The 12,183-nt window shown below is 45.9% G+C and overlaps 1 protein-coding gene across 1 annotated transcript in view; it reads right to left on the bottom strand.

Annotated features, from left to right (window-relative positions):
- Positions 1 to 11,738, bottom strand: part of LOC137320260 (sorting nexin-31-like) — a 94,138-nt gene extending 82,400 nt beyond the window's left edge. The window contains exons 1-2 of the mRNA XM_067982041.1: positions 11,553 to 11,738; positions 11,352 to 11,426 (exon numbers count right to left, since the gene is read on the bottom strand). Coding sequence (XP_067838142.1) covers positions 11,352 to 11,426; positions 11,553 to 11,612 — 135 coding nt within the window. The 5' untranslated portion in view covers positions 11,613 to 11,738. The remainder of the gene's footprint in view (positions 1 to 11,351; positions 11,427 to 11,552) is intronic.
- Positions 11,739 to 12,183: the final 445 nt, after the last annotated feature.

Here is a 12,183-nt window from a genome sequence, read left to right as displayed (position 1 = left end):
CAAACAACTAACGGGAGGAGGAGGCTCTGTAAACATCGCCATCCTCAATGATGGCAGAGCCCAGCACGTGAGTGCAAAAGACAAGGATGAAGCGTTTGCAACCATCTTCAGCCAGAAGTGCCGAGTGGATGATCCATCTCGGCCTCCTCCTGATATCCCCACCATCACAGAAGCCAGTCTTCAGCCAATTCGATTCACTCCACGTGATATCAAGAAATGACTGAGTGCACTGGATACAGCAAAGGCTATGGGCCCCGACAACATCCCAGCTGTAGTGCTGAAGCCTTGTGCTCCAGAACTAGCCGTGCCTCCAGCCAAGCTGTTTCAGTACAGCTACAACACTGGCATCTACCCGACAATGTGGAAAATTGCCCAGGTATGTCCTGTCCACAAAAAGCAGGACAAATCCAATCCGGACAATTACTGCCCCATCAGTCTGCTCTCAATCATCAGCAAAGTGACGGAAGGTGTCGTCGACAGTGCTATCAAGCGGCACTTACTCACCAATAACATGATCACCGATGCTCAGTTTGGGTTCCGCCAGGACCACTCGGCTCCAGACTTCATTACAGCCTTGGTCCAAACATGGACAAAAGAGCTGAATTCCAGAGGTGAGGTGAGAGTGACTGCCCTTGACATCAAGGCAGCATTTGACCGAGTGTGGCACCAAGGAGCCCTAGTATAATTGAAGTCAATGGGAATCAGGGGGAAAACTCTCCAGTGGCTGGAGTCATACCTAGCACAAAGGAAGATGGTAGTGGTTGTTGGAGGCCAATCATCTCAGCCCCAGGACATTGCTGCAGGAGTTCCTCAGGGCAGTGTCCTTGACCCAACCATCTTCAGCTGCTTCATCAAAGACCTTCCCTCCATCATAAGGTCAGAAATGGGGATGTTCGCTGATGATTGCACAGTGTTCAGTTCCATTCACAACCCTTCAGATAATGCAGTCCGAGCCCGCATGCAGCAAGATCTGGACACCATCCAGGCTTGGGCTGATAAGTGGCAAGTAACATTCGCACCAGACAAGTGCCAGACAATGACCATCTCCAACAAGAGAGAGTCTAACCACCTCTCCTTGACATTCAACGGCATTACCATCGCCGAATCCCCCACCATCAACATCCTGGGGGGTCATCATTGACCAGAAACTAAACTGGACCAGCCACATAAATATTGTGGCTACAAGAGCAGGTCAGAGGCTGGGTATTCTGCAGCAAGTGACTCACCTCCTGACTCCCCATTGCCTTTCCACCATCCACAAGGCACAAGTCAGGAGTGTGATGGAATACTCTCCACTTGCCTGGATGAGTGCAGCTCCAACAACACTCAAGAAGCTCGACATATTCCAGGACAAAGCAGCCCGCTTGATTGGCACCCCATCCACCGCCTTAAACATTTACAGTGGCTGCAGTGTGTACCATCCACAGGACGCACTGCAGCAACTTGCCAAGGCTTCTTCGACAGCACCTCCCAAACCCGCGACCTCTACCACCTAGAAGGACAAGGGTGACAGGCACATGGGAACAACACCACCTGCACGTTCCCCTCCAAGTCACACACCATCCCGACTTGGAAATATATCGCCGTTCCTTCATCGTCGCTGGGTCAAAATCCTGAAACTCCCTTCCTAACAGCACTGTGGGAGAACCTTCACCACACGGACTGCAGCGGTTCAAGAAGGCGGCTCACCACCACCTTCTCAAGGGCAGTTAGGGATGGGCAATAAAAGCCGGCCTCGCCAGCGATGCCCACATCCCATGAACAAATTTTTAAAATCTGGAAAATTCCTTTCGGGCCCCCTCAGGCGATCGAGACCAGTCTAGGAGATCACACTGACCACGAGTGCGTTAACTGTTAATCCACTTACCTTTTAAATGATGCAATCTCTGCCCCAGCCAAAGGGTCCAGCTCCCCTTTGAAGGCGTGCATAGAGTCACCGCCCACCGCACAGGCCGGCAACACATTCCAGAGGCTCAGTACACTCTGGGAAAAGAACAACTACCTAACATCTAGCCCAACCGGGACCCACTCTACTGGAGCCACTGGTCAAAAGATCCCATGGCCACTATTTCGAAGAAGAGCAGGGGCGTTCTCCCCAGAGTCCAGGCCAATATTTATCCCTCGACCAACACCACTAAAACAAATTATCCGGTCATTATCTTATTGCTGTTTGTGGACCTTGCTGTGCACAATTTGGTTGCCATGTTTCCTACATTACAATAGTGATTACACTTCAAAAGTACTTAATTGGCTGTAAAGCGCTTTGGGATGTCCTGAGGTCATGAAAGGGGCTATAGAAATGCAAGTCTTTCTTTTTTTTTTAAAGAACAGATGAACCTACAACCTTTCTGGACTGCCTGGATACTCTCAGTGCAGTGACAGACAAGCATTATTAAAACAGATCATGGGTAACTGTGGAGGCCCTCAGGGTCTGACCAACATCAGCATGCACTTCCCCAAGAATTGTAAAACAAAGAAGAGTACACTAACTACAGACTGCCACTCTTCAGCTGGAAACGAGCAGAGAGTGGCCATGTGCAAACAAGCATGCAGTTACAGAGCTTGATCTAAGTTAAAGAGAAAAAAAAAATCCTGAAACACCCATCACATTTTAGGCCATTTCTGGACAAACAGTTAGATTTAATTCTGAACGTCTAAGTATTTTTGCCTTAATTAGAAAACTGACCCTTGTTGAATTAGGTGTAGAAATTAAACACATAAATATTCCAAGCCTAATTTAAAATATGATGTGGAGATGGACTGGGGTGGACAAATGTAAGGAGTCACACAACACCAGGTTATAGTCCAACAACTTTATTTGAAATCACAAGCTTTCGGAGCTTTGCTCCTTTGTCAGGTGACGAAGAAGGAAAGCTCCGAAAGCTTGTGATCTCAAATAAAGCTGTTGGACTATAACCTGTTGCTGTGCGACTCCTTACATTTAAAATAAGCACTGACTAAATTAAGAGCCTATCAATTTACAGTTCACAACACCTGATGCTACAAAGTATCAGCACTCACAATACTGGTGATATGATCACTTATCAAACAACAGGCTACCTGATGGTTCAGATGTTTACTGTAGCAACAGCTAAGTTACACAGACAAGTGCTACAATTGGTCTCAACACCTCCAGATGAGGGAAGGGAAAATGTTGCCAAGATTTCTGCTCCTGATAGTCCTCCAGCAACCCCTACTGGAAGTGTGCATGTGTGGATATGGGTGAGGATTGGACTTGGCTGTGAGACCTCCCACAGTCCATGCCAGCATTCACCATCTCGGCTCACACGTGAGGAATGGCCAGTTAGGCAAAGTATCTATGGAGCTGTAGTCCAGCGAGGAATCAATGCCTTCAGGAGAAGAGGAGGGAAGGGGAGATCACTGACAGAAAAAGGATGGAAAGAAACATGCTCTCACTCCCTTACCCCAGTGTCAATGGAAAAGTGCAGCCCAGGGTATGGTGATAAACCAGAGAGGCCAGGAAGATCCCAAGTTTGATCTGTGCTAAATTACCTAATCTCAACAAGGACAACAGTCAGGGTATAAAATCGGCCTCAGTGAGCCTGGCTTTGAGGGGGAACATCAGCCAGGGTTCCCACTCCTGATCTACATTCAGTGATTCCTGCCGAAAAGCATATTGGGTGGACATCAAATAAGGACACGATCGGGCAGAGATGCCACCCATGGTCATTGGCCTACTAACACTCATGGTTTAGGTCACAAATACAAACATACGGAATTGTCAGGCAGAAAAAGACCAACTGGTCCATCAAGCCTGTCCCGAATGAAGACTGACCACTTGGACAAGGTTCAAGACTGACTGAGGAACAATACTTCAGCATGAGCTACTGCCCTCATGGGAGAAGGGAGCAAAATGATTCAAGAAAGCATACAATACCGCTTTTGTGTAAATTTAGCTGTTTGCTTAAAAGGTTCACAGGAAGGCTCGTAAAAATTACATTAATGAATCTTCCCTGAAACTATAACTCAAAATGCACTATAAACCTACCCTCTATATAAAGGTTATCTCCTGTTTATTATTCCAACATCCACCCATATATTGGGACAGTCGCTGTTACTCTCCATCAGGTATGCTGATTTTTGGAGTGTCTACATGCTTGCTGCCATTTCCAGGGCCCCACCTGTTTCAGCACCGAGTTATTTGAAAAGTATAAAAGCACGGCACTTAGGGAGAGATCTACATTGCTGAAATAAAATGTTATTGGGAATGGGCTTTGTAATAGGAGAGTCCTGGAATGTGCATTAGGCATTAGTGTTGGTAGATTATCTTATACAGTGGGAAGGGGAGATCAGAAATACCAACATACCAGCTTGGAAATAGCTGCAGGCATCCAGACGACTGAAATAAAAGATCAAATACTTACAGCAGGTAGAATTACACTGCATTTTACATGACATCAGGTGCTAATTTCTAAGGGAGGGCCAAACAACACAATTTGAGAGTCTGCTCTGCAATATTATCTTCTAATATTAAATAAATTTCAATAAAATGTAATCCATCAGTTCTCAAGACAAAAACTCTGTTTGCGCCACATTCGTTACCTCCCTCGGTCTCCTCTACAAAACTGACAAGTTTGTTACTTTGTAGTATTACCGTTTTCCTTAAAGTATTCCCCTTTATGGCCCAGCAGAGAAATTAAATGCTTTCCCTCCTCCTACAATCTTGACACCAAGCTTGTGTTTAAAGGAGTGATCATCTAAATCACAACTTCCTGATTTACTGCATCTTGACATCTTTGGTGGGATTATTGGCCCTTCAGCTTTGGTTTCTCAATTTAAAAAAAGCTTAGGGAATTTGTCGTATTCAATAAAAAGTTTACGTTAATTGCACTTTTCCAACTCTTCCTCTTATCTTCAAGAATAGTGAGACATATAGTGGTAAACACGCAGACTGCTACTGCACCAAGAACAGCGGAATCTGCAACTCTCTTGTTTCCCCAACACACATCAACTGCAACAGGATAATTGTGGTAATGTCGCTCGGACAAGTGGCTTATGTCTGCAAATAAAGGGATCGCCATTCGTTAAATCACTGCGACAAATCCAGTCAACAACATTCCAGACACCTGGCACTAGTTTATTGTTACAATACAGGAATGTTACTGGCACGCTGGAGGTTGCACAAATTTAATTAGTAATAGGAGGGGTTTTCAAATTCAGAAATGCAGAGTGAAAGTGCCTAAAAATTACTGGATATTGTGTGAATTAGTGCATGCCATTTTAAAAATTAAAGAGCACGTATTGTAGTAAACCCTCATTTCCAGTTATTGGGGGTACTTACCATATCACTACACTGCAGATTTTTACTGCGAGGCATTATATAAATGCAAGTTTTTTTATTACAAAGCTCATTGTTCTCTGCTCATTGCCAGGACAGTCAAACAATATTGTACTACAACCATGTCTTTAATTCTACAGTCAAATACGCAACCTTGTTTGAAAATTCCATGACTGATGTAATGACATGTACACTCCCATTGCCTAGATCCTATCTCTGCCCTATGGGACCGACTCACAAACTCTGTGCAGAGCGCAGAATGTTGCATTCAATCTCAGCTCAAATATACAGCTTTACATCAAATACGCAGCTAACAATCATTGACCGAAACTCTGCTGAGGTTAACACCCTTCGTTATTAGTCAGCGCAATGTGTAAAGGACGCCTGACAACTAGTCTGTCGACAACCTGTGTACAGACATGTTTATTTTACGATGACTAATTAATTTACTTTAGGTGGTATCTGATTTACAATAATCTAGCATGCACTGATGCATCACAATATTTTGCAATTTTATCTATAGCCCAGAAAAATGAGGAAACAATTTAGTCATTATCAAACTGATATTCCTACTACAATTTTTAAAATGACTCTCCATAGATGAGGGCTGTGCAGTAGACGTGGTCTACATGGACTTCAGCAAAGCCTTTGACAAGGTACCGCATGGTAGGTTGTTACATAAGGTTAAATCTCACGGGATCCAAGGTGAGGTAGCCAATTGGATACAAAATTGGCTTGACGACAGAAGACAGAGGGTGGTTGTAGAGGGTTGTTTTTCAAACTGGAGGCCTGTGTCCAGCGGTGTGCCTCAGGGATCGGTGCTGGGTCCGCTGTTATTTGTTATTTATATTAATGATTTGGATGAGAATTTAGGAGGCATGGTTAGTAAGTTTGCAGATGACACCAAGATTGGTGGCATTGTGGACAGTGAAGAAGGTTATCTAGGATTGCAACGGGACCTTGATAAATTGGGCCAGTGGGCCGATGAATGGCAGATGGAGTTTAATTTAGATAAATGTGAGGTGATGCATTTTGGTAGATCGAATCGGGCCAGGACCTACTCCGTTAATGGTAGGGCGTTGGGGAGAGTTATAGAACAAAGAGATCTAGGAGTACAGGTTCATAGCTCCTTGAAAGTGGAGTCACAGGTGGATAGGGTGGTGAAGAAGGCATTCGGCATGCTTGGTTTCATTGGTCAGAACATTGAATACAGGAGTTGGGATGTCTTGTTGAAGTTGTACAGGACATTAGTAAGGCCACACTTGGAATACTGTACACAGTTCTGGTCACCCTATTACAGAAAGGATATTATTAAACTAGAAAGAGTGCAGAAAAGATTTACTAGGATGCTACCAGGACTTGATGGTTTGACTTATAGGGAGAGGTTAGATAGACTGGGACTTTTTTCCCTGGAGAGTAGGAGGTTAAGGGGTGATCTTATAGAAGTCAATAAAATAATGAGGGGCATAGATAAGGTAGATAGTCAAAATCTTTTCCCAAAGGTAGGGGAGTCTATAACGAGAGGACATAGATTTAAGGTGAGAGGGGAGAGATACAAAAGGGTCCAGAGGGGCAATTTTTTCACTCAAAGGGTGCTGAGTGTCTGGAACGAGCTGCCAGAGGCAGGAGTAGAGGCGGGTACAATTTTGTCTTTTAAAAAGCATTTGGACAGTTACATGGGTAAGATGGGTATAGAGGGATATGAGCCAAGTGCAGGAAATTGGGACTAGCTTAGTGGTATAAACTGGGCGACATGGACATGTTGGGCCGAAGGGCCTGTTTCCATGTTGTAAACTTCTATGATTCTATGATTTCCTACTTTGAGAGGGGTGTTATCACCCCAAATATGGGATTTTGGGGGTAGGCTCAATTCCAGGAACAGATAGCTCATTAAACTCGGCTGCTGCACCATCATTATTGCTACAAAAGTGCAGGCTTTTTTTGTTGTAAAACTTTGTTTTTTATGGTGGTATTTTGTTTTTTCCTCATAGTAATTCTTTCCCTTTTCACTGTCCTAAAAGAAAGAACGAACCTGCATTTATATAGCGCCATTAATGACTTCCGGATAATCCAAAGTACTTTACAGCCAATTAAGTAGAGCAGAGAAGGTCAAGAGGAGATTTAATAGAGGCGTTCAAAATCTTGAAGGGTTTTGACAAGAGTAAATAAGGAGAAACTGTTTCCAGTGGCAAAAGGGTCAGTGACCAGAGGACACAGATTTAAAAGTAATTGGCAAAGGAACCAGACGAGGAGAATTTTTTTTTTTTATACAGTGAGTTGTAATGATCTGGAATGCACTTTCTGAAAGGGTAATGGAAGCAGATTAAATAATAACTTTCAAAAGGGAATTAGATAAATACTTGAAGGGGAGAAAATTCTCAGGGCTATGGGGAAAGGGCAGGGGAGTGGGAATAATTGGATAACTCTTTCAATGAGCCGGCACAGGCACAGTGGGCCGAATGGCCTCCTTCTATGCTGTAACATTCTACGATTCTAAGTAGTTTTGAAGTGTAGTCACTGTTGTAATGTAGGAAACACAGCAGCCAATTTGCATACAGCAACAGCAGAATTGTATTCCACCACAATCTGCAACCTCATGGCCTGGCATATTCCTCACTCTACCATTACCAACAAGCCAGGGGATCAACCCTGGTTCAATGAGGAGTGTAGAAGAGCATGCCAGGAGCAGCACCAGGCGTACCTAAAAATGAGGTACCAACCTGGTGAAGCTACAACTCAGGACTACACGCATGCTAAACAGCGGAAGCAACATGCTATAGACAGAGCTAAGCGATTCCACAACCAACGGATCAGATCAAAGCTCTGCAGTCCTGCCACATCCAGTCGTGAATGGTGGTGGACAATTAAACAACTAACGGGAGGAGGAGGCTCTGCAAACATCCCCATTCTCAATGATGGCAGAGTCCAGCACGTGAGTGCAAAAGACAAGGCGGAAGCGTTTGCAACCATCTTCAGCCAGAAGTCCAGAGTGGATGATCCATCTCAGCCTCCTCCCGATATCCCCACCATCACGGAAGCCAGTCTTCGGCCAATTCGATTCACTCCACGTGATATCAAGAAACGGCTGAGTGCACTGGATACAGCAAAGGCAATGGGCCCCGACAACATCCCAGCAGTAGTGCTGAAGACTTGTGCTCCAGAACTAGCTGCGCCTCCAGCCAAGCTGTTCCAGTACAGCTACAACACTGGCATCTACCTGACAATGTGGAAAATTGCCCAGGTATGTCCTGTCCACAAAAAGCAGGACAAATCCAATCCGGCCAATTACCGCCCCATCAGTCTACTCTCAATCATCAGCAAAGTGATGGAAGGTGTCGTCGACAGTGCTATCAAGCGGCACTTACTCACCAATAACCTGCTCACCGATGCTCAGTTTGGGTTCCGCCAGGACCACTCGGCTCCAGACTTCATTACAGCCTTGGTCCAAACATGGACAAAAGAGCTGAATTCCAGAGGTGAGGTGAGAGTGACTGCCCTTGACATCAAGGCAGCATTTGACCGAGTGTGGCACCAAGGAGCCCTAGTAAAATTGAAGTCCATGGGAATCAGGGGGAAAACTCTCCAGTGGCTGGAGTCATACCTAGCACAAAGGAAGATGGTAGTGGTTGTTGGAGGCCAATCATCTCAGCCCCAGGGCATTGCTGCAGGAGTTCCTCAGGGCAGTGTCCTAGGCCCAACCATCTTCAGCTGCTTCATCAATGACCTTCCCTCCATCATAAGGTGAGAAATGGTGATGTTCGCTGATGACTGCACAGTGTTCAGTTCCATTCGCAACCCCTCAGATAATGAAGCAGTCCGAGCCCGCATGCAGCAAGACCTGGACAACATCCAGGCTTGGGCTCATAAGTGGCAAGTAACATTCGCGCCAGATAAATGCCAGGCAATGACCATCTCCAACAAGAGAAAGTCTAACCACCTCCCCTTGACATTCAATGGCATTACCATCACCGAATCCCCCACCATCAACATCCTGGGGGTCACCATTGACCAGAAACTGAACTGGACCAGCCATATAAATACTGTGGCTACGAGAGCAGGTCAGAGGCTGGGTGTTCTGCGGCGAGTGACTCACCTCCTGACTCCCCAAAGCCTTTCCACCATCTACAAGGCACAAGTCAGGAGTGTGATGGAATACTCTCCACTTGCCTGGATGAGTGCAGCTCCAACAACACTCAAGAAGCTCGACACCATCCAAGATAAAGCAGCCCGCTTGATTGGCACCCCATCCATCACCCTAAACATTCACTCCCTTCACCACCGGCGCACTGTGGCTGCAGTGTGTACCATCCACAGGATGCACTGCAGCAACTCGCCAAGGCTTCTTCGACAGCACCTCCCAAACCCGCGACCTCTACCACCTAGAAGGACAAGAGCAGCAGGCACATGGGAACAACACCACCTGCACGTTCCCCTCCAAGTCACACACCATCCCGACTTGGAAATATATCGCCGTTCCTTCATCGTCGCTGGGTCAAAATCCTGGAACTCCCTTCCTAACAGCACTGTGGGAGAACCTTCACCACACGGACTGCAGCGGTTCAAGAAGGTGGCTCACCACCACCTTCTCGAGGGCAATTAGGGATGGGCAATAAATGCTGGCCTTGCCAGCGACGCCCACATCCCGTGAACGAATAATAAAAAAAAATTTTTTTAAATCCCACAAACAGCAACGAGATAAATGACCAGATAATCCGTTTTAGTGATGTTGGTTGGGGGAAAAAATATTGGCCAGGACACCAGTGAGAACTCCCCTGCTCTTCTTCAAATGGTGCTTTTTACATCCACCTGAGACAGCAGCAATGCAGCACACCCTCAGTACTGCACTGAAGTGGCAGCCTACATTATGTGCTCAAATCTCCGAGTGACACCTGAACTGCTGTAAATCAAGTCTTCCTGCTTGCAAGCTTAGGTCCCAATGCCCCTTTCAGTGAAGATAAGGAACATAGGAACAGGAGTAGGCCATTCAGCCCCTCGTGCCTGCTCTGCCATTTGATAAGATCATGGCTGATCTGTGATCTAACTCCATATACCTGCTTTTGGCCCAGATCCCTTAATACCTTTGGTTGCCAAAAAGCTATCTATCTCACATTTAAATTTAGCAATTGAGCTAGTATCAATTGCCTTTTGCGGAAGAGAGTTCCAAACTTCTACCACCCTTTGTGTGTAGAAATGTTTTCTAATCTCGCTCCTGAAAGGTCTGGCTCTAATTTTTAGACTGTGCCCCCTACTCCTAGAATCCCCAACCAGCGGAAAGAGTTTCTCTCTATCCACCCTATCTGTTCCCCTTAATATCTTATAAACTTCGATCAGATCACCCCTTAACCTTCGAAACTCTAGAGAATACAACCCCAATTTGTGTAATCTCTCCTCGTAACTTAACCCTCGAAGTCCGGGTATCATTCTAGTAAACCTACGCTGCACTCCCTCCAAGGGCAATATGTCCTTCCGAAGGTGCGGTGCCCAGAACTGCTCACAGTACTCCAGGTGCGGTCTAACCAGGGTTTTGTATAGCTGCAGCATAACTTCTGCCCCCTTGTAGTCTAGTCCTCTAGATATAAAGGCCAGCATTCCATTAGCCTTATTGATTATTTTCTGCACCTGTTCATGACACTTCAAACATTACAAGTTATCTGTTTTCCAGTTCCATCAACAATGATGGAGAGAAATGGTTAAATGCCCCATGTGGACTAACCGAGCAAGAAAAAAAAAATCCAAGGTAGCCATACTCTGTGCACTTGGCGACGTGATTATTATGCACCTTTCCTTAAGATTTTGATCTGTGAAACAGTTTCAAATCACTTTACCGTTGGTAAACTGGGGCCAGGATGATGATGATGATGATGAAATGGGTCAGGCCTTTACAAGCAAGTGCAAAGGTTCATATACCCACCATCAGGCCACTTACACATTAAAGACCGCCAAATAGGAACTTCCAAGAGCAAAACTGAATTGATCTCAATACCACGACATGTAACGACCAGCTAACTCATCTCACCTATCCTTTAGTCCAAACACAAACACAATTCCTTACCTTTTCATTCCACCTGTGCAGCTGGCTGTACCTCAGTTTGCAGAAGAGAAATCCCTCCAGGTGAATACTGTAAACCTGGAGAGAGAGAGAGAGAGAGAGAAACAGATGCCGTTCAGTGAACTGACATTTCAGTGAGAAATAAAAACCCTGAAGACAGAGCGCCGAGGGTGGTATTTGTGTAAAGTGAGAAGCCACATTCACCAGATAGGGTGCTCCCAGAGAGTCGCTCCCCTCCTCGGTCTGGGCGATGGTAAATTGCATCTCGCCGCTCACCCCCACACGGGACACAAAAGAGGGCAGTTTCTTTGGATATTGACGCTGATACTGAACAAAAACCCACACGCTTGTACTTTGGACCCGGGCTGCAGGGAGGGTCAGGGGCGGAGATTTAGGGGCCGGAGGAATGAAACCAGTTTGGGAACTGACGGGGCGGCTCCAAATTACACCCTCCTTACATCATCCGCCCGCCGCGATTCCACCAGGTACTTCCTCTCTCAGCCCTTCCAAAAGAGACAAAATCATTACAACCCTTGGAAAAAAAAAACACCCGGACAGATTGGTCCTGGTCACCCAGCCCAGCCTGAACTCACCGCTGTCCGGGGGTGGGGGAGCTGCCTAACTAATCTTCCTGTCTCAATTTGAGAAGGGACACACTGAAACACTTAAATGTCGGATCTACCAAATGTTACTCATGACTGACCATCGCTCGAATCGGTTTAAATGTGACTTATCCGATCATAGCCAGTGTATCTCCAGCAATGGCTCCTCTTCCCACCCTACAACCTCCAGAGTCCACCAAGGCTCTATCCTTGGTCTCTCCCCTCCTCCTCCT

Source organism: Heptranchias perlo, chromosome 3 (genome assembly GCF_035084215.1).
Source record: "Heptranchias perlo isolate sHepPer1 chromosome 3, sHepPer1.hap1, whole genome shotgun sequence".
Taxonomy (NCBI): domain Eukaryota; kingdom Metazoa; phylum Chordata; class Chondrichthyes; order Hexanchiformes; family Hexanchidae; genus Heptranchias; species Heptranchias perlo.
This window is presented reverse-complemented; position numbering and strand designations above follow the sequence as displayed.